The sequence below is a fragment of the Rhopalosiphum padi genome, chromosome 3 (genome assembly GCF_020882245.1).
Source record: "Rhopalosiphum padi isolate XX-2018 chromosome 3, ASM2088224v1, whole genome shotgun sequence".
Classification (NCBI taxonomy): Eukaryota; Metazoa; Arthropoda; class Insecta; order Hemiptera; family Aphididae; genus Rhopalosiphum; species Rhopalosiphum padi.
The window spans coordinates 10110806-10135545 of record NC_083599.1 but is presented as its reverse complement, the minus strand read 5'-3'; the positions used below and the strand labels follow the sequence as shown (position 1 = coordinate 10135545).

The window sequence follows — 24740 nt, the reverse complement described above, 5'->3', positions numbered from 1 at the left end:
TTTGTTTTTCCCGATTATTTAAAAAAATACTTATTAAATATTTCTAATTGATTTAAACAATATTCATTTAGTTTGGATAAAATTATGTAGATACCTATCGCTACGTTGTCAGCAAGTAAGCAAGTAACATTAATAACTTAAAGTTAGTCACTTGGCCACATATATATTATCTTGCAAAAACTAAGGCTATTTATAAAAAAATCATTTTTTTAAAGGGACAAAAAATTTAATACTTATTAACTATAAAGCAATGATATCGAAATTTCTTATAACACATATCAATCCAATCCCTCATCGTAACTATAATATTATTATAATAATTAACATATATTTTATTTACCATAAATTTTGATTAATAATAAAAAAATATTTTTTCTCAATGAACATTTTTTTTTACTGTATCGTCTAAACAAACAATGATCAACAAAAGTCTAATATACCTAATGTAGATGCGGACACCAATTATATATATATATATATATTATATAGTATTAATTGCGATAAGACTATTTAATACCTTTATCATTATTTTTATATCCTACAAAGAATTTTTACTTTTATTTATTTTTTTATTTCCACCAATATTCAATAGAAAAGCCAGAAAAGGCGCAACAATCAATACACTTTATAATTTATATGTTATACATAGAAAAAGTCTGAACTGAATAAGATTCTTCTATTCTTATGATAATAGTTCTTTATTATCAAAATATTTATATTCTATAAAAAGAGAAAAACCACACTAATTGTTCTGAAGTTTTGAAAAAAGAGTAATAATATGAAAGCCCGTAATTACCAAAAGTCACCTTGAATTTAACAACAATATCTCATTTTTCTTAGAAATAGAAATTGAAAGTTATTAATTAATTTGTTGTGTTGATTTTTTTTATTTCATTAATAAATAAAAGTGTTATTATCTATGATCAAAATAATTATTGAAATTACTTCCAGAAAAATGTTTATTAGCATTCAAATTGTGAAACAAATAAGTAATTTAGGTAAGTTCTACCTATTCATATACATTAATTATAACATGGTACATATTATAAAAGATGTTATAATGAATCCGTAAAATAATAATGTTAAACATAATATAATGGGTACCTATTTTATATTTCAATATTTGATCTACATAAAAAATATAAACATATTTTTATATATATATATAATATGTATATAATTGGACTGTGTTCGAGCGATAACATAAACGACAAACAATATACATATATATAATGGGTGGCAATTGATTTAAGTATTGGAGAAGGGGAAATCGCTTTATTTTTTTTAGTCAATCAGCATTCTGTCATTTCGATTGCGGCATTGCAATGAACACTATACCAGTTGTTGTATGAATACCTACCTACACGAGGTTGTAGTATTTTTACGATTGCTTCAGCGCTTCGAAAAAGACAATCGAAAATCAAACAAAATTATTTAAAACAAAATAACGTAATAACAAATTATTTATTATATCAAACAGTATTTATTTTTCGTTACAATTATTTATGTGAATCGTTCTCATATTGTATTTCCGAACAATTCTGTGACGCACGATCTATTCAATACCTATGCTATTATATAATACGAATTACGAGTAAGTAATCATGTTATACCATTTACTTATTATACTTTTAAACATAAATAAGATATTGTTTCTTTAAAAATGATTAAATAATCTAATAAAGTATCATGTTACTATAGTAATTCTATATAATTATAATATATATATAGCATATACTATACGTCTATACCTAAATATCATATCAGTTAGGTACCATAATTATTTCATTATAATGTAATATGCATTATGTATAGGTATATACTAGTATACTACCTACTATCAACAAGATGATATATATCTAAGTATGAATGAACTATACCTATGTAATTATAAATATATATTCGGAATGTAATTTGACCATTAAGCATTAGATTTCCACATATTTTAAATACCTATAATAATTTACATTTTAATGACAAATTGACAACCAATTATTATTAACATATATGCTGTCCAGTATAGCATTGATTTTATAATATATTATAAAATCAATGGTAATATTCATACAACACCGATAATAAATTATTATAAGTAGGTTTATACAAAATTGAACGAATTATTATTATAAACTATAATGTATAATGGGTACTCTAATGATTTGTAATTTTATTTTGAATTGTTTATATTTATGATTTTGTAATATGTAGATAATTATGTATACAATTTTAAATATTATATTTTATTCGCTGAAAGCTACTTTGAATAATTCAATAATAGTTCTAGTAAATTTAACTTTAGATATTGTAAACACGTGTATTGCAGAGTACTGACCTCTGGTTCTTTTTTCGGTACTTTACTGTTCATTAAATTATTCTTGTTCTAGTTCTGGTTGTTTAAAAATGTAAATTATTAGGGTTTATATACATTAAGTTAGAGTTCCACTGGTTCTGGTTAAAAGTTAAAACCAGTACAAAAAACAGTTCCGATGATTGTAACTTTTTTCATTTACACTGTCCGTATTTATAACTCTTTGTAAAGTGGTTACCCTTACCTATCTAAATGACAGTGAGAATACGACCGTAAGATAAAATGAATCCTCAGGGAATATCAAAATTGTTATTCTAGAAATATTTTATAAACTATATAGACATATTATAGACTATATAGTTTACTGTTTTAATGAGTGAGATCTTATGTATATATATATATATATATATTACATATGTACAGGAATAAAGTTTTAATAAAATCATATGGTGGCATATGGTCCTTTTGGTACCATTCTGAGTACGTCTTGAAAAAAAAAATTAGTTGGTATTAACATACGTATTATAATGTCTTGTCTAAAAAATGCTTACATAAATAATTGGTAAAAATAGTCCTTCCGGTTAATTAGTATTAAAACTACAAAGAAAAAATATCGATTTTGTCAAAAACTGCTGTTACCTATATAGTATTTATCTATTTTTTGTAATTTATTTCCATGATTATTTTTTTGATTTTTACTTTTGACATTCCAAATGACAAACTATATCTTAATTAATACCAGAACCCATCCTCAAAATTATTATTTTTATTACCTAAAATTATTGTATGTAAAATACTAAAATGAATACAAATATACAATCACTGAACCAATAAAAATCTTAAACCTATTTTTTTTTTCAGATTATAATTATTAATTTTTTTTTTTTTTGAACAATGAAATTCATATGTTGTGTATTTTTGTGTGGTGTTTTGTGGAGTTCACCATCACATAGTTTTAAAAAAATACGTGTGGGTTTAGGTGAACCGAATTCACCGTTAACTAAAAATGTGATCGACGTTGAAGACAAATGGTTTATACAAAAACTAGATCACTTTAATCCTACTGATAATAGAACATGGAAACAGGTATAATAATATAATTTAAAAAGTCTATGTTTCTTCATATTATATACGTGAATTTAAATTCAATGTAATGTTTTTTAAGAGATATCAAGTAACCCAGAAATATTACAAAAAGGATGGCCCTGTGTTTTTGATGATAGGAGGAGAAGGTCCTATTTCAGCCAAATGGATGTACAGTGGGGCTTGGATTAATTATGCTGAAGAATTTAATGCTTTATGTTTTCAATTGGAACATCGGTATTATGGAAAAAGCCATCCTACTGAGTAAGAATTTTTGTAAAAATTATTTCAACGAATTTGTTATTATTATTACACAGTACATATTTAGTATACTATAAAATATATTTAATAGTATTTGGTTTTAGTCATAAACTCAGACTCAAATTCACAAACAATAGTATATATTATAAAACATATTATTTTTAGATAACAATTAATTTGATATAAATATAATAGTACCTACCTACCGTGTTTTTACTGTTTTTATTAATTAAATAAAAAGTATACTGAAAAAAAAAATACTAATGAAAACTAGTTTCAAAGATTATGTCAAAATCTAAACATTTATTATACGTTCTATTTTTTTTTTTTTTATTATATTAACCAAGTGTTAATTTAAGTTATATATATATAATATATAAACTCGTATAAAAAGCCAGATCTAGGGAGGGGGAAGTACTTTCCCCGGAAGTCTTAATCGGGCGGGGGGCGCCAATTTACCAAATAACAGTGACATAATAAAGGGGGTCTGAATTATGAGAGGGCGCTAATTTTATACTTTGCCTCTGGTAAAAATATGCTAAATATGACCCTACTCGTATATTTAAAACAGTATAATAATTAATAATATTTATGTTTTAGAGATATGAGTACCAAAAATTTAGTATACTTGAGTAGTGAACAAGCATTAACGGATTTGGCGGAATTTATAGTCAATATTCAAATAAAGTATGACATTCCAGCTACTACTAAATGGATAGCATTTGGAGGATCTTACCCAGGATCTTTGGCTGCATGGTTGAGAATGAAATTTCCACATCTAGTGCATGCTGCAGTATCTTCAAGTGGTCCTTTATTGGCAAAAATAGATTTTAAAGGTATGCTATAACTTATAAGATTATAACAGATGAAACTGGACATAGAAATGGATAAATTAATTTAATTTTTACGAATTAAAACTAAATTTTTAAATCAAGTTTTAATCTCGTTCAAATTTATTTTAAACTTAAAAAAGTTATTAAAATTAAATACATTTTAAAATTAATAGACATCGATGGACTAAATTACTAAAATTGCCTGCCTGCAATTGGAAATAAATAAATAATATTTGCAAGTTGCGCTTACACAAAAACAAATAATTATCCTCTATATATCGAACATGATTTACCTCATACTATTCGTATAGTAGACAAACGAAAATTTGTTCGTGATATTTAAATAAAAATGTTTAACTTACGAGTAGGTACATATTTCTCGAATTAGTGTTTATCTATAATAATAACTATAGCGCTGTCTAATAAAATTACGAAAAATATAAATTAAAAACACAATTTGAAACCTAAATATTACGAATAAGTTTACCTATTGTACTTCGATAACATTTAATAAATAATTATTATTATTAGTTAAATCACTTAAATATTATGAATCTAGAAAAATCAATACTCATACTTATTTAATGACAACATTTAATTATTTTACCCTGTACCTACTTTTATTTTTGTAGAATATTTTAAGGTGGTTGAAAATGCATTAGCAACGTATTCACCGGAATGTGTATTACAAATCAAACAAGCAAATCAAATGATCAATAGCCAAATCAAAACAAGCAAAGGAGCAAAAATAATTGAAAACAAATTTAAGTAGGTACATAATATGCATATTATAAATTAACTTAATTTTAACACATATCTAAAACTTAAATTTTATTGTTATTTTTCAGATTATGTGATCCCTTAAATATAAACACAAAAAATGACGTGGAAAACTTGTTTGAGACTTTAGCTGGAAATTTTGCTGACATTGTACAATACAATAAGGATAATAGACTTTATGAAAATCCTGAACGGTCATTAGTAACATTGGAAACTTTATGTGATATTATGGTTAACAAAACAATAATAACAGCAGTAAGTATTTTATTTATAAGCTAAAATAATGTAGTATAGGTACCTGACATAAAATTTTGGATTCTAAGCAGAGTAGTAAGAAAACAATAAACATAATTGTATACAATGTAGCCTGTATGGTAATACTGTATGAATTTTTATTAACTTACAAATATACATTATATATTATAATTACAATATAATTGTATACGTTTCTAATAAATTATAAAATATTGCTTTATTTTTTATCTATATTTACCATATTTAATATAGTAGGTATGTATTTTTGTTGGATTTATACATTTCACATAATAATAAAATACATAACCATTAAATATATTATATAGATTATACACTATTATATAATATACTAGTTACCAAGAGTTGTAACTTGTAACCTAAAGTACCGAATCATTATGATAGTACTAGTTTGAATAATAAAAAATGCATGTACCATAATTGGAACCGAAACCTTTAATTTCTAAAATCTCTACACTCTACAGAAACCTAAACATTTATTATACAAAATAAAAGAACTTGTATTTTTTGGGTTTTAATGTTTTATACAAAATACAATTTTAATATCACATTAAGTACATATTTTTAATGTCGGTTTTCGACGTAATAAGTTGATTGTATTTCCCATCATATTTCATTAACACAACGCCTGGTAAAAATTTTCTATTACCTATTAAACGTTTTTTTTAAATCAGAGCCAGAGCCCAAAATAATTATTATTATGGAACCGAATTCAGAACTAAAATCTTAAAATATTATTTCTATCAAACCAGAACAAGTACTGAAACTTAATATAATTAGCCTAAAAGTTCAAACTCCTGTATATCCTGAGTATAGATATCCTATCTATAGGTACTCAATAAGGCCGTATCTGAGGGGGGGTCCAAGGGGTACGCCCCTTCCCCTGAAATTTTTTTTCAGTTACGGCCTGATACTCAATGGTATAACTTATAATAATAATGGTAAAGTACCATTATACCGAAGTATGTATAGGTAGATCGTAGGTACTTTATATAATATATACCTAAGTAATTTACAAGATTAATATGTTATTATTATTTTTTATTAGTTAGACAGGTATGCAGATGTTAATAACAAACTGTTATCCATCAATAATTTAACTTGTACAGAATACGTCTATAAAAAGATGATCGATTCTTATTTGAATACAAGTTGGAACAGTGATTCAGCAGCAGGAGGTTAGTGATTACTAATTAGTATTTAATTTAAACAAATCCATAGAATAAATAATATATAATATTATGTACTAATTTTATGTCGTTATATATGCCAGAGTTGTACTTTTAAAATATATTTTAGTTTTATTTGACTCTGAAGTTTTCCATTTACCAACTAAAAATTATTGAAAATATATAGTCACAGTAGATTTTTATAAGCGTTCAAATTTAAAATTTTGACCAAAATTCGTAAAATCTCGAATATTTTAAAATTATTTTGAAATTCATAAAAATATATTTATTTATTTATTCAAGATCCGAAAATAAAATATATAAGGTTCTTTGTAAGTTCATCAACCTATACTAAAATAAATTTCTACCGGAAGATCAAATTAATTTTTGCGATTTTTGAGGTATTTCGTAAACAAAAATTGCGACTAATGATTTTTGATCTTTTTTACTACAATAAGTTCAACTAATAATAAACCTTGTATTACATTTTAAAAATCTTTTGGAGAGCCAAATTTTTTTTATAGGCATTTCAAAAAAAAAAAAACAGAAAAATCAACTGCCCATAAATAGCTTAAAAAAGTCAAAATATTTTTAAAATGTAATCGTAAATAGATAACGCAAATTTTTTACTTTTAATATACACAATATAGTGATGTACTTTTGTGGTTTTGTATATTCAGAATCATAAATTTAATACTATGTTGTTTGACTCGTAACAATTTTAAACTGTTATCACTTATCACTTTATCGGCTATAATTAGCTAAATAAATATTTCTAAGTCAAAGAATAATATTGATCATTATAATATATAAAGTATATTTATATAGGTCGACAATGGACATATCAAACTTGTACAGAGTTTGGCTTTTTTCAAACATCTAATCAAGATGATCATGTGTTTGGTAATCAGTTTCCAGCTTCATTTTTTATTGATATGTGCTCTGATATTTTTGGAAAGCTGTAAGTTTGTTTATTAATATTATTATTATTATATAAAAGAAGGAAAGTAGTTGATATGCTTATAAGGCATAAGAAAACCAAATTAAATATAAATTACTCAATAAATCAACTAAAAAAATTAAAAATAAACGATTCATAAAAAATACGCGCTTTCTTGAAATTGATTACAATTTATTAAGTATTTAAGTACCTACCAAAATGTGGTAGCTAGGTATTCAAAATTCATAATTTAAAAAAAATTGAATTAACGAATTCATTTGTTTATATTTTTGTATTATTATCATAAATTTTAAATTTTAACTATTATACTTAAATTGTATTTTCTAATAAATTAACTATTTAATGTAAATTTTCTCTCTGAGGAAAATATTTTTTCTTATTTAACTACCTAATAAATATCAATTGATACATTAATATTAAAATACTTTTTTTTGTAAAACTAAGGTCCCAAAAATAAATTAACCCCATGCTTTGAATTTCATTAATCTGTCTCTGGCAGTGACGTAACTATTAAAAATTCTAAGAGGCCATCAGACACCTATATTTATTTACCTAGTATAACTAGTATAAGCTCTCGACATTTAAATCAAAATGTTCTACTTAACTTATATATATATAATATATACCCATAAATCAGCATTTAAAGTGTATTTGTATTTTCGTTTAAGAGAATGTGACTTAGACTATAGTCTATAACTAGTATAAATGCAATCATGCAATAATAAATAGGTAGGTACCAGATGTCCAGACGATGGTTAGTAATTATTTTTCTGAAATGTTAAACTCCGCAACCTACCATTTGTTTTTTTAGTTATTCAAATATCAAATAATGGTAATTGTTTTATTTATGATACAATTTTTTATAACAAACTTATATGTATTTGCTTGGATTAGTTGGATTTAAAATAACTATATGGTAAGTCGTAAGTGATAAACTGATAACCTTTAAAGAACACATTGATTAAAGTGGATGGCGATAACTTACTGTTTTCATCTTCCGGTCATAAAATCTATTATAATATGACGCACCTATCTAGTTATTTTTATTTCGTTATTACTTAAAAATTTTAATATTAATAAAATTATTATATCATTTCTATGTACATTTTTTTCGTAAAAAGTAATTAATAATAATTTATTGTTTTTTTTAATCTTGTGACTGAAATGATACGTTGTTCTGTCGATTTTAATTAACGTAGTAAAATGGCGTTGACTAAAATACTGTTTTTTTTTAATTATATAATTGTCCATGTATAGCTAATGTAATATATACTCGTGTAGGTAACATGCTTTTTTATATAATTTATCTTTCTCTGACCCAGAGCTAGGCAGCTATAAGAACGCAAGATATAGGTACCAATTGGGAAGGTTGTTGCCTGTATTCAATTCTTATTTGTATTATCGATTAGAAAGTAATGATAAGTTCCCTATTGGATTTACACTTATAGGTACAACACTTCTCTTAAAAACTTATTTATTACGAACAATTTTTTATTTTTATAAAATCTATAATGATATAATATGTACCTATATAATATGTTCACATAAATTTCCATTTAAAATAGACTCCTGGTATCTAAAAGTTACCTACTAATAAATAATAAATAATGTTAAAAGAAAAAAGAAAAAGTTCCAAAAGTTAATTTTTGTGTAGATGTATGATTTATATGAATAATTAGCAAGTTATAATTATCATATGTATGTATAAACTAACAATTTATGTTAGAATACCTATATAGATATAATTAGTGTTATTTGCACCTCGATGATATGAGTACAATTTGGGTGTCGGGAGGACGAAAATGCCCCTAAAACCAATCTATGATTAGATTATTATTATCTATGATAGCCCCTTCACAAAGGCATATTTATAACAAATACATTTTTTTATTATTTCAAAATAATTATTTTAAACATTATAAATTACATTATCATAATTTAATAGAATTTTTGGATATTTGATACTGCAATACTATGCATATTGCATAGTCCAAATATCAATTTGTGATTCTGGTTTCATTATTAAGCAAAAAAAAAAAATAGAAAAAAATTATTGTTACGTAACAGTCGTTAATAATTTACACTTATTTATCATTATATTATGTTCATTGTATTTCTGTTTTGACCTGCAGAGCTGCAGTTTTAAATTTTATTTGACCATTGAGTTTACAAGTTAGGAAACCCCATGTCTATGCATGTATGTATTGCAATACAAAAAAATAGTAAATACGTTTTAGGTATAACAATTAACAAGTCATTATATTATACTTATTTACTATTGTCTATTTTATTATTATTATTATTAATTATAGGTATTATTAATAATAATTATAAATGATCGCACGTCTGCGTCTGCAGTTTGCACGTTATATTTAATAAAGTCACTTTATAAATTATTCTTTTCTTTAGGTATAATTTTGATATTTTGTCTAATGGAATTAAAAGAAGTAATATTATGTACGGTGAATTGAACATAAAAGAAAACCGAGTAATTTATGTTCATGGATCTGTTGATCCATGGCATGCATTAGGCATCACTCAGACAAAATCAAAAAATAACGTTGCAATTTATATTGAAGGTAATCATTAAAACTATGTACATGTATTATGTACTTATTTATTGATAATATAATTTCATTTCATTTTCATTTACCTAATAATAACATTATTCTCATATCTAATATTAAATTGATTTGCGTTTTTTTTTCTACAGGGACAGCTCATTGTGCAAACATGTATCCTCCATCTCCTACAGATCTTCCGCAGCTGAAACATGCTCGTGAGATGATTAGAGCATTTTTGAATGAATGGTTGACAGAAAATGACAATGACTCATCTGAAGTCGACAATATAGAATTTAAATACAAAGTTTAAAATCCAATATTTTTGTTAATTTCAAAATTGAATTTCGATAAGTTAGTATTAGGTAATAAGAATAATAATATTACATTATACGTGAGAACGTGGATAGATATAGATTTTTTTAAATGAATAAGTACATTTCTTTTTTTAATAACAACTGTTTATGTCTGTATTATACACTAATATAATTACATTTATAATAATATTTATCAAGATGTAAAAACATTTTTATTTTATTTTTATTTTCTTGGAGGGAGATAACCCCTAAATTCTCCCCTCTGATTGTGCTGCTGTTAATACCTATTAAATAAATTACGTATTATAATAATGAATATCCATATATAAATATATGATCATAGAAAATTAATAATATACCTAAACTGATAGATCATCCTCACTCTAAATTGTTTATCATATAGGTATGCAATTATTTATCATTGAATTAAAAAATATGAACATATTAATCATTCTACAGAGTTTCTATATTGGCTATTCTTAATGAAAAGGTACTCCTACTGTATCTAAAATTTTTATAGAAAATGTCTAGGTTCTAGAAATAGTTATTAGTTACCCATTTTGCCACTTTTTTTTATTCTAAATTTTTTAGATTCTGAGTGGAACACTGGAGTGATGATTGTTTTGATTTTACAATGATGTGTGTGCGTGTGTGTTTTGTACGCATACTTGTGGCGTATTTATGGTGGGGGGAGGGGGGTTCCCCCAGCACCCTACCGCAAAACAATAATTTAAGACCACAAATTAAACATAATGTCGATATTCAATTATATAATAATTAAATTATTACAAATCCACCAAAAAAATAAATAAGTTTGTGAAAATAACTGGTGTATAGGTACTGTATATAAGTTATATACAAGGTAGTAGGTACTTCATAAGTCTTACATTTATAAATTAAAAAATATCCAATATACATAGTCACAATACTTTTTTATAAATGTTTGAATCTAAATTTTTTTTCAAAAAATTGAGAAATGTTGGAATTAAGTTAAAAATTCATAAAAAATATTCTTTCTGTATTTATAAGATTAAGAAATTTAATACAAGATTTTTCAAAAATTTTTCTACATATGATACAAAAAAAAATTTAACAAGACATCTGATTAAATGTTATGAGCATTTGAATCTCAAATTTTGACGAAATAAAATCAATATTTCCTCTCATCAAATGATTTTTGTTAGTTAATTTGTAATAATTTAATAACGATCAATATTCGAATAACCATATAAATACTTGAATTTTTACCAAATGTTTATAGGAATAATGATTTTCTAAAGGTATGTGATAACATTTTTAAAATATTTTAACTTTTTGAATTATTTATAGGTAAATAAAAAAATTTTTCGATTCATTTCTATTAATGCCGATAAAATTTATTTTGCTACTGTGCCGAAAAACTTGAAAAATTAATACAAAATCTCACATACGTTTTTGAGTTTTTCTTATACGAGGTAGATATAAATATTTAAAATACATAGGCATTATTTATTTTATAAGCAATTGAAGTATAAATGTGAAAATTAATAAGAATAACGAAAAATTGCAAATTGGCTTGCAGTTGAAAATGTATTACATGTCCAATTTTTAAAGCTAAGATTTGAAAATATAATATAAAGTTCCTCACATGTAGTTCATACTGAAACTAAAAAAATTTAAAAATATACAAGTAAAATTTTTTTTATAGGCATTTTAAGTTTAAATAAATAAATTACTTTATCTGATAGCAATATCAAAAATAGAACATGAAATATACTTTAGGTACCAAATTATATTAAATATTAATATTAATGATTGTCAGCACTCTGCAGAATCGTTTTTCGTTTACAAAGATATGTCATTTAATTCAAATTTAACTCATCACAATTCACAGTGACCAACTACATATTAGGGATTAGTGAACAGCAGAGAATTTACTCACACGTTTTTATTTTTACTACCTTTTTAGTTTAGGTACATTTAAAAAACGGCATGACTACCAGACTACAAATATATAAAATAAGATAAATAAATAGCAGAAATAGCTATTTAGGCACTCACATAAATAAAATTAATATTAGGAATGGATAATAACTATAATACCTATAGTATTTGAAAATTATTTTAAGTACTTTTTTAATGTATTGATATGAGTAAGTACATAATATATATTATACGATATATCTTTAATCGTGATTAGGTACCTAAGTATTACCTACCTATCCGACCTATTGTCCATACAATAAACACGATTTTTTTTAGTTATTTCCGTATAATATCTCAAATCATGGGCTTAAATACATTTTAAATGTCATCATAGAACTCAGGAAAGCAGATTATCTATTTAATATGATAGAATCACGTCCGTAGATTTGACATTCAAATTAGATTGTGTTATCAGTGTGTACAATGAAAGATAACATTGTATAATCAATAATTATTACACGCCGGTAAATGGATTAGTCTTTCTTTTAGAGTATATTATATTAAATTTTTTCTGTAATTTGTACACCAACGAACAACAACTGACTAACCAATAAGCAGAAATAAATGTTCATTAATATACATATGCAAATTACCTATAGTTCATCGTTAATAAATAGGAAAATTTAGGTATATTAATTATAACATAAAATAAGTACTTTAAAAATGTAAGTTTGTTAATATTTTACCTAAAACACTGTAGTTTTGATACCTTAAATTTAAATTTATTTATTCTTACTATTTTATTTAGGTAGATAAAACCTTTTAATATAGGACTGTATTAATACCAAGTTGACATTAATATTTATAGTTTTATATTTTAATAAACTATGCTTTATTTTTAGGAACAATTTAATGGACGGTTTAGATTATAATTTATTTGTTAATATTTTGACGTCATTAAAGAATAAAAGTGATTTGAGATGGACATTAAAAACTTTAAATACAGGACAATGTGCATTGAACTCTCAAGGAACACATTTATCAAATTATGAAAAAAAAAAGATACTAGAACAAAATATAAAATTAACAATTCTAACGGTTTGTAATATTATAAATTATTATTATTATTAATTTTCCAACATGATTTTCACTATACATATTTATCTTATTTTTATTGAGTAAACATGATGTATTTGTACATATTGATAAAGGAAATTCAAATTTATTTCTTGTAAATTTGAACAGTTAAATTACTTATATTTATGCTTACCATAGATCAATCTATTATAAGTAGAGCGCAGAATTTTATGCACTAAAAAGTATCAATATATGCCATATAATATGCAGTCAAAATCTTAAAAATATGCAACAAAATTTTAATTATTTATACATATAAATAATTATACATATATTTTTACAATATTAATAGAAATATTAATATTGTTACTTATATTTAAATGTTGTAAAAAGGTATTATAAATTTAAAAATTAATACATTTTTTTAAATTTTATTTATTATTAAAATTAATAAACATATATATTTCTAATTTTTCTTCTGTGAAGCTGTGGCGTTTTCTGTCAATATATTTTTAAATACAGATGAGAACAATCGTTTGATATCCACCCAAGTGGTTGCGACATATTTAAAGCAACTATACATAGTTAAATAGTAATAGACAATAGTAATATAGCTTAATTTTTTTTCTTTTATTTCATCAATTATTGAAATGCTTTCATGCAATATCATATTTTAAGTTTCTATTTACGTAATTTCTTTACTGCTATCATCAAAAATTGCAAATGAGTGTACATAAAATATTAATTCATTCACAACATATCATCTTCAAATTATATCTAGAACTTAATAAATTTTTCTATTTGATACAATTTTATTTTGTACCTTTTTTATAATGTTACTTAAATCCAATGCAATACATTTTGAATTTTGTAAAAATATGCAAAAAACTGCAAAAAAAAAAATGCCATAATCATCAAACATGTAGGAATATACAAAAAAAAATTAGCCAGTAACTTCAAACTATAATGATTCAAAAGTATTACTGACAAAAGTCCAAAAATATGAAAAGGAAAAAAATATACAATTGCATAGAAATCTGCGCTCTAATTACATGATATGTTCTGAATAACCATATATTAATGTAGATGAAAAATATGAAATGTAATTTACTATTAAGTATTAATTATTGGTTAGTTTATAATGTACTGTAATAGAGTTTTAATCATTGCACGTAATCATTTATTGGTCAGGAACATCATTTAAAGGGGGAAGGTTGGTTTGGTAAAAAGTATACACTTATTATTTCTGCATCTTACTGGCATTTTATATAATTTATAAACATAATGCATACAATTTGAAATATATTTAAAACATAGTGTATAATATAATATATATGGAAATAATGTATATTTATTATTTATTGATGTAGGTAAAGATATTGTTATTTATGGCAAAAACTAATAACAACTTTCAACTTCCCAATTTTTTTAATTCATTAATATCTTAAATATATGTAACCTGTCAAACCCTTGCATGCGCTAGACATAAGTTACATATTTGGTATGATGAAAAAAAAATGGCCTACTTAAATGTTGGCATTCACAACAATTAAAATTGTTTTACTGAATATGATCCCTGGCTTGGTTTGTTTAATAAAGATTTAGTCTGTTTATATCTACATATGTATTAATTTGTAGGTAATACCAATAAACAGTATTGGTTTAGACTATGCTACAAGCAAAGCAATGGAAGTACTCGAAGACCTTCAGAGTATTAAAAAAAATACTACTATTAGAATGATGGGATATATTTTAATTAAAATTCTGAAATCAAAACTCCAAGGTTTATATATAAACGAACAAAAATTATTGATGGTAATGTTGTTTATTTTAAATAGTATTTATTATGTATTATAGTTGAAGTTTTATAAATAAATCATATGTTATATTTAATCTTAATGAAAATCTAACTTTTAATTTAGTTAAATATAATTAAATATAATTATTTATTAAACAATGTTTTTTTTAAGTTTAACATAATATAGGTATGCATTCATTACATATTTAACATTCTTAAAAGATTGGCTAATTTATTCATTAAAATTAAGGTGTGCAAACCATAAAATAATAATAATAATAATAATACAAATTTAATTTATTTAAAAATTAAAGTGTAACTGACGTATAAGATATTAAAATCAATAAGTAATATTTAATTATAAATTATGAATTATTAAGTTTTAAAGAAAGTAACGTAAGTATTTAATTTTATGATAACTTATTTTGAAAACATAATAGATGAAATCAAACTTTAACAAAACTCCAGTGATATTTGTTCCAAGTCATAGAAGTTACCAAGATTTTATATTAATGGCATTCATATGTTTCAATTATAATATTGATATTCCATATGTTGCTGCAGCAATGGGTATTTTTACAATATTTATGCAGTAGAAATAAAAGTAGAATAGTTGATTATAATATAATTTTTATAAGCTTTTTTTTCCATAATATGTTTGAATATATTTTACATGGATGCAAAATAAGCCTAAGACAGGGATTGGCAACTTAGGGTGACTATAAAGTTAAAATTTGAAACTATATTTTTTTTAATTTTTAGTATGGAATATTAATAAAATTATATAGATATTAAACACAATTAATTTACAAAAAAAATACATCATAACATTTAAAAAATGATTAAATATTATTATGAAAAATTGATATCTACTTAAAAATCATATTTTTTAAATTAAATTAATAACTAAACAAAAACAAGTATAGGTAATTCAATAACAATAATAATCTTTATTACAGATATAAATACTATAATTTATTATCAATATATAATGTAATAGTTTTAATGGTAGGCAATTAAGAATGCAATTTAATTATACAAATTTAAGTTGATAATTTTTAAAACTTTAAAAAAACTATTTTATGTGTACTTACATAATACATCTTAAAATAACAAATTAAATAATACAATACAAATAAAATGTAGATAATTTTTAATTGTTAATATATTTTCTAAACTAAAACTTACTATGCTTATTTTATTTTTAGTATGTCATATATAAGTACTTTTAGTCATCAAGTTGCAAAAATGTCATTTGAAAGTTGCTTATCCTTGTTATAAAATACTAGAAAGAAGCTACTTTATGAATTATAAATAGTTTTTACTAGTGATATATTTTGAGTGATTTTTCTGAGATGTCCAAAATATACCTCAAAACATGTTGCCGGATCTAAAAACTATTGGGCTATTATTTAGTGATGGGGGTGGGGTTGTTCAGACATGAAGCACGCCTTCTCAAAATATGTCACTAGTATTATATATAAATATTTGAAAATAATATAATTTATATGTCAACGGTTTTATATAATTTTGTATGAATAATAATTATTACTTTATAGTTTGAATAGGTAAATAATATTTTATTGATTAAAATATTACAACTATTAATTTTGTACATAAGTACTTATAAAGAAAGCTAATTTTTTTTAGTTTTTTATATTATAATAAATTGTTTTTTTTAGTATTTTGATTTGTTATAGAGTATGTCTCAAAGTCTTGTATCACCCTTAGTATTTCTGTGGAAAATCAATATATTTAAATGCAATTTTTTTTTTTTAATTATTTTGAATAGACATACAAAAAAAACCAGTTATTCAAAATTGAAATTTTTAATCGTAATCGAAAGCTTCACTAAAAATTAGATATTTACAGATTGTCATAAAAAAAAATCAGCGTTCCATTTGAAATTGATTAAATAATGCAATTAGTTTTTGTTAGATAACATATTAACTATTATTCATAGAAGTTCAAAAACATAATTGACTCTAACTTGATTGATTTTTATTAAATTTTAATATTTTTATTTATTTATAAACATTTTTAAATAATACATTCAACAAAATGGCTATCTTGAAAATATAAAAATTCAATTGCATAAAAATATTTAATCTTGTGCCATTAAATTAGAATTTCTATACTTATTGCTGTAAAAAAATCCATATTTAATTATATTGATTTTCCACGGAAAGGGTGATGCAGGACTTTTGGGACACAATGTTTAATCAATATGTTATGATCAAATAAAAATGATTATATATTTTTATTTTGCATGTATGTTTTATTGTTATATTAGCAGTAGATAAATTATTTTTACACCTATTTTTGTTATTTATTTTATCACCTTAGTTCATACTAAAAATCATAAGTAAAAATGATTTGAATTACCAAAAAATATATTAAATGCTTAAAAGCTAAGTAAATTAATTTTTTTTTATAGATTTTAAAAACATGAAAATAATGGGAAATGTATTGAAACAATGTGGCGCTTTTTTCCTGCATCGAGGGAAAAATGCACAAGATGTTATATACCGCTCGGTATTGTATACTTATGTTAAACACTTAATAACTTATGAAAGTTCGCCCTTGCAGTTTTTTATTGAAGGTACACGCAGTCGGTCTAATAAGTCTATTCATCCAAAGCTAGGTAAGAATAAAATAGAATAAAATAAAATTGATATTTTAGTATTTTACAAGCAAAGATAATACAATACTTTAGTTATATAACATTAATCTTAGTTGTTTGTACACCTTCCTTAAACTTTTAACACATTATTTTTAAGTATTTATGTAGCTAATTTATAGATTTATTATCGCATTTAGTTGCTTTTATATAAGTTCCGTGATTTTAAAAATAATTTGATTTGATAAAGATAAATAGTTTAAATTAAAATTTAAGTTTTAAACATATTTCCAAAGGTTTATAATATATTAATATTTATTATTGTAATAATTTCAGGGATACTTAAGTGTATTGTTAATGTTTTATTAAAAAGTGAAGTCCAAGATATTATAATTGTTCCAATATCTATTAATTATGATCGCCTCCTTGAGGACAAATTATTTAGTTATGAACTTCTAGGAATTCCTAAGCCAAAAGAAACAACATTGGTATGCATTATAAAAATCTATTTATTTATTAACTATCTAAATTATTGAATTTTATTTTTACTTTTATTTGTGATTCAGAGTTCAAGTTTTTTCTTTATAATTTTATTTAAAAATTTAAAATGATTTTTATTGTGTATTTTTATTTAGATTTTTATTTTACTAATTCGAGTTTATAAGCATTATAATTTAGTAAATTTAACAAAATTGATCATTACTATTTAAATGAGTTAAGAGCTATGAAGTTTATTTAGTTTTTTAGTTTTTTTTCAAATGTAATTTGGATTTATTATGTTGTTAGTACTCAAGACAAAGTTAAAAAAAAAATATTTTAATAAACAAGAATGAAGAAATATTGATGTTTTTTAAGATTACTTATTTGGATTTTAATATTACAATAATCCATTTCTTACTATTTAGGAAATTGAATAAATTTATATATATTTTACTATTGCATACTATAAATTATAATTCAATTAAAATGGAATATATATTAAGTTCTTTATTACTATATCACAATTTTGGTAGCTTAATAATTAATACATCAAAGCAAAGCTTTTTGAGAGGAGTAGTATACTAATATATTATAATTTAAAGCCAATTAATAATATTTGTTCTTTAATAGCTTGTATAATGTATTTGTATAAAAAATAAATATGTATATTTGTTTATGCCATAATCACTCGATTCTTAATATATCCCCAATCAATTGTTAAGTAGGTGTAATTAATTATTTTTATTATAGTTGGTACTGGTGCTACAGATAATACCTGAACCATATGATTAAATATATGTATAATAAATGTAATTGATTATTTAATTTACATAGTCCTGCAATAATTTTAATGGCAGTGGCATAACATACACAATTATAGGATTTTTTTATTTTAGTTTCTCTCTATATCAGTATAATGTATATATATATGATACTATAGAAAAATTTATTCAGCAGTGATCTGCATTTTTATATATAATCTACATAAAAAAAGAAATACATACATATTATTTTACTAGACATGTAAGAAATAATAATTGAAGAATAATGATTAAAATTTAATTTGATATTATAAATATATTATGTTTAACCAAAAAAATTAATATAAATAATTATTTTTAAGGGATTAATTAATAGCATTAAAAATATGGATGACCAATATGGTAACATTTATATTAATTTTGCTTCTCCTTTTTCACTTCAAAAATACATTAATGATATTAATGTAAATGGAAAAAATAACGAAAATAATATTGTATTAACCCTTGCTCATGAAATTGTTTATAGGTAAATTGTATACATTGTTGATTATATGCATGCTATAAATAATATAATATAATTGTAAGATATTTATTTATATTTATAGGCAACAACATAATATGATTTTATCATACTTTAACATTTTAGCAGTTGCATTAATTTATAATTTATCTAAAAATAAGACTGAAGAAATTCATTTAGATATAATAATAAATCAAATAAGATGGATAAGTAAACTTTTTAAAAAATGTGGGGCTCAAATTGAAGTGCAAGGTAAATCACAACAATACTATTAAATATTTAATAACATATACTAATTAACACTTCATAAAGTACTTTTCAATATAAACATATCAATTTAATCAAAAAATGTTTATTAAAGCTAACATAGATTTGTTCTGCTGAACACAAATTTTCTATATTGTGATGCACAGGCATCCTTTTAAAACATGTTTGAATAAATTTAATTATTTTTATACTTATTAACTAAAATTACTTAATTATTATTAACAATATTATATTGTATAGTAAATAGTGCAATATATTTTTTAAATTATATTACAATACAAATTACAAATTACACATGTTTCAGATGTTGATATTACTAGTAGAATTATTGATACTATTCAACTGCATCAACACTTTGTAACATTGAAAGATAATATTATACATTTTCAAAAGAACTATTCAAAGTACAATAACATTTATCCAATTAATTTATCAGGTAAAAATAATTTCAACATAAATAAATATTGTTTAATATTTATGTTTTTTTGAAATGATTATATTAAAGCTTATATATTTTATTCAAAAATTATGTTTTCCTATCATTTCTATTATAGTTATTACATATCTGATTACAGTAATTTAAAAAATAACTAGTTTAAAAATGTGTGTGTGTGTGTTAATAATAATGATAATATCTATTAAATATTTTTGGATTTTGAATAAAGAAAAACATCAATAGGATTAGTATTACAACAAAATAATATTGGTTAGAATAAATCTCTTAAAGTTACATAAGTTGTATCACATAAATTATAGATATAATTATTAGTCAAGTTATTCTATAACTGCATATTTGTTTAAAAAAACAAATTTGTTATTTGTTTAGAAATTCATGACCATTTTTAGTCCAACATTACTGATTTTTTGTTGATTTAATATAGCTCCAAATCTAAATAGATACATTTTTCAAATTTAAAAAAAATTTTACACGCCTAAAACTATACATAGGTACTACATTGAAAATATTGTTTTAAGTTGAAAACAAAAATTATAATAATTATATGACTAGCATACAGCAAGCCATGATGTATTTTAATATTATCTATTTTATATTTGTATCTTCTGTTTAATATATATTATTCATAACTTAATAAAATGTCAATTTACTTTTATTTCATAGGGAATTTAAATTTTAAAAATGAATTGTTTGATAATGCATTCCCATTGATTTTAAATCAACTTTATGTCAATCCTTCATTACATTTTATTATAAATATTGCATTTATAATTCTAATTTCAAAATGTCAAATAATTTGGAAAAATGGTAAGTAAAGAGTTAATATTATATTATTATATTTAATCCATTTAAGTTAATACCTTTGTTATTAAATAAATTAAATATTTTTAAAATAATCTAGAAAATAATTGAAAAACTGTAATAATAATTATAATTTAATTTAAATCTATTTTACTTAACCTAATATTTATGCAAACATCAAACGTGTCATGTTGTCACATAAACTAGCTCTGTTATCAATGTATTAGCCTTTTTTTGTCTGGAAATGCACAATTAAAAATGTTTTGCTCTTTTATAACAAAAAAATATAATGATTATTATGTTCACTTGTACATAATATCTTAATAACCAAAACAGTTAATGCTTTATAAAATAATAAATATACTCATATGATATAGTTTCACTTACAATAAAAATTAATAAATTGTTATAGAATTATACATTAACTATATAATACTAGCCCCATCAAATGCTATAACTAAATCTCATTGTCTGTATACTATTATACAATTTAGTTTTGTAATTTTTGTACAAATTTATAATAAAGGTAATTCATTATTTAAATTTAATTTATATTCATATTTTTTAGATGTTTGTTGTATTATAATAGAATTTTATTGTAATATTTAATTGTTTTAGACATCTTAGACTTAGAAGAAAAGTTTATTTTATTAAGAAGATTATTTGAGTTTGAATTTGTATTTTTTCATGGCTGTCAAAAAGAAGTGAGCATAATAATTTTGCATATGTATATACATTAATATTTCTTTTATAAATCTTTAAAATAGACTTATACTCATAACAATACATATAAAAGACATTTTTTTTTATAGGATTTTAAACATAGTATTTCAGTTTATCTTCATATACATGAAAAAGAAAAAGAACTACTTCGTTATTTAACTATCAATCCATACGTAATATGTTATCGGCTAATATATAGTTGTTTGATAAACGTAATTAATTTTATAATACTATTAATATATTCAATTAAATTGTATTAAATGTAATATAATTTTCAGGCTCCTCAAAAAATAATTTCAGAGGAATTTATTTATAATTCAATTCGCACGAAAGTTAATGAATTACATACACATCCTTATGGTTTGATTAAAGATGTAATCAAATCTGCCTTAGATGGACTTCATAAAATGGAAATAATTGAAAAATATAAAAAGTAAAAATTATAAAATTGTCTTAGCATAAGGTTATATTATATTCTTATTTTAAGAAGAAAATTATAGGTATAATATGACATATAAATCATTATTTGTACAGTTATATACTTATGACTTGAAGTAAGTTATTGAGTTCAGCATTTTATATACATTCTGATTGGATCTATAATAACTTTACAATGTTGTTTTATTTTTATTGATTCATTTTTGTATCAGAAGACTAAAAAATACTTCAAAAGTAGTACTTAGTACTTCAACTAGTATTTTTAACTACAATTAAATTATGAAAAACAGGAATTAGTACTTACGTTCCAATTTTCAAATATATGATGTTTAAAATGAATAACTGTAAATAATTTAAAAGTTTACCAAGTATTCATATAAGCATTTTCTAGACGTTATATAATTTTAAAAATATTTTGGCTCTTTGGGAAACATTTTTGTGGTTGGGAGGGTGGAAATATTAAACAAATATGTATATAACTTCATTAGCAATCTTAGCAACTTGACATTAAATAATAAAACTAGAATAAAACACTATTACTTATTGTTACATATACTTCAATGTAACACATTCACTCTTGTTATAAATGTAAATAAATTATTTGATATTTTTTTTTATTGCAGAAACGATATAATATTGTATGAAATAAATAGAATTACAATAATGGAGTTGGTTCAAATATTTGGTAAGATTTTTAAGAAAACAATTATTATTTATTTTGTTTTATTTTACACTAGACAAATATTAAAAGTATTCTCTACCTATATTCAAATATTCAATATATATATGCAATACTAAATATGTAATATTTTAAATCATATGAACAAAGATTATATAACATATTATAGCCCAGTCAAATTAGACAAAATTTGGAATTAATTCCCCAAAAGCTGAATTTTGGTATATAAATAGTTTATACTTAACTTTTAGACATACTAAAATTCCTAACACCTTAGCCTTGTATGTAGTCCCCCAATATTTTCATATTTAGTTATTTATATGTTTAATTATTAACATTATAATGTATCTAATTAATTAAATTATGTGGATCTCATTTTCTTTAATGACAGAGTATGGTTCTCTTCTTTCTTTTACTCAAATAAATATTTGTTCTTGTCTATGTCATCCAATTATTGATTGCTGATTCAAACATGATCCCCTTTGACAGTGTTCGCATATCACCAAACATAACAATCTTGTTTTCCGACAGCTGCAATTTTGTTTATAGTTTTGGTGCTGGCACAACTACCTAATTATTTTTAAAAGAGTATTCGGTGCTAGTGATTTTTTGTGAAAACTGGACTTCAATTTTCATTGTACTCTTTCCAGCTATTATGGTTTTTATATTTGCAAAATTGTTGATATATTTTTTACCTACCTACCTATATGATGTACTTCAAAATAAAAAATAAACATAAAAAAATGTTATGATAAAATATTTATTTTACGTTAAAAAAGTACCTAACCTAGGGAATTGGTAAAATAAGATTCCATTCTAATAAATAAATTATATTACATATTTCAATAGAAATATTCGGAAGTATATCATATTTTAACCACTATTTATATTTTTAATGATATCAAAATATAATATACAATATTAAATTCTATCTTAATAATAATCTATATGTTTTATTTTTTTTTCTAGATAATATCATATCAAATGGGAACAATTTATTGAAATCAAACATTTAAATCTAAGATTTATTTAAAAATGAAAATGAATTATTTCTTTCAGTTATGCTTATTAGCTATTATTTATAACTATTTTTTTTTCTTAGACATTTTTATTTTTAAGCATTTATATGACTTTATGACTATATTAATATATTATAATTATTTGACTAGATATATTAACATTTATTTTTGTAGCTGCTAACAAAACATATTATAACTACAAATATGTTTAACTAGGTATAAATGTTTATCATCAATGAAATAGAACATTAAGTTTTTTTAAATATGCTGATCTAACAAAGTATAATAAATAGTAAATTAATTATTTGCTTTGTTTTTTTTTTTATTTAATAACTAAATTATTCTATAAAATTTTCCTGTGAAATAATTTATAATGATTTAAATTCATTATCAGTTGTTCCACGGTGGTGCAGAAAGCAACAAGAAACTGCACTGTCTACTCAGTACTCATCAGTCATCCCTATAGTCTCTTAGATTCTAGTAATATAAAGTCCAATTTATTTTAGAGTTTAATTCTTGTAAAATCAATTTGATAATTGTAAGAAAAAAGGTATTATTTGCATAACACACAACTTAGAAATAATATTCTTCGATAAATAAAAATGTTCAAATTGAGTTAAAGTTATATAATTTAAATATTGTAGTAATA

At 22.6% G+C, this 24740-nt stretch overlaps 2 protein-coding genes across 3 annotated transcripts; both read left to right on the top strand.

Annotated features, from left to right (window-relative positions):
* The first annotated feature begins 1296 nt into the window (after positions 1 to 1296).
* LOC132926880 (putative serine protease K12H4.7) lies at positions 1297 to 10862 on the top strand. Its single transcript, XM_060991300.1, has 10 exons — positions 1297 to 1594; positions 3170 to 3394; positions 3474 to 3655; positions 4253 to 4488; positions 5118 to 5253; positions 5334 to 5520; positions 6587 to 6716; positions 7536 to 7668; positions 10078 to 10247; positions 10382 to 10862. The coding sequence occupies exons 2-10, from the start codon at positions 3203 to 3205 to the stop codon at positions 10540 to 10542; spliced, it is 1527 nt and encodes a 508-aa protein (XP_060847283.1). The 5' UTR covers positions 1297 to 1594; positions 3170 to 3202; the 3' UTR covers positions 10543 to 10862.
* Positions 10863 to 12813: 1951 nt separating this feature from the next.
* On the top strand, positions 12814 to 24395 carry LOC132927612 (dihydroxyacetone phosphate acyltransferase). Of its 2 annotated transcripts, XM_060992176.1 has the most exons (15): positions 12814 to 13176; positions 13354 to 13549; positions 15167 to 15343; positions 15767 to 15896; positions 17764 to 17970; positions 18283 to 18434; positions 19550 to 19713; positions 19793 to 19959; positions 20279 to 20410; positions 21095 to 21238; positions 21851 to 21936; positions 22045 to 22167; positions 22234 to 22388; positions 23017 to 23078; positions 24042 to 24395. In XM_060992176.1, coding segments are annotated over exons 1-15 (1944 nt in total). In that variant the 5' UTR covers positions 12814 to 13174; the 3' UTR covers positions 24089 to 24395. The 2 variants fall into 2 exon arrangements, with proteins under 2 accessions (XP_060848159.1, XP_060848160.1); XM_060992177.1 differs by lacking the exon at positions 21095 to 21238 and having other exon boundaries at positions 12854 to 13176.
* The last annotated feature ends 345 nt before the right edge of the window (positions 24396 to 24740 follow it).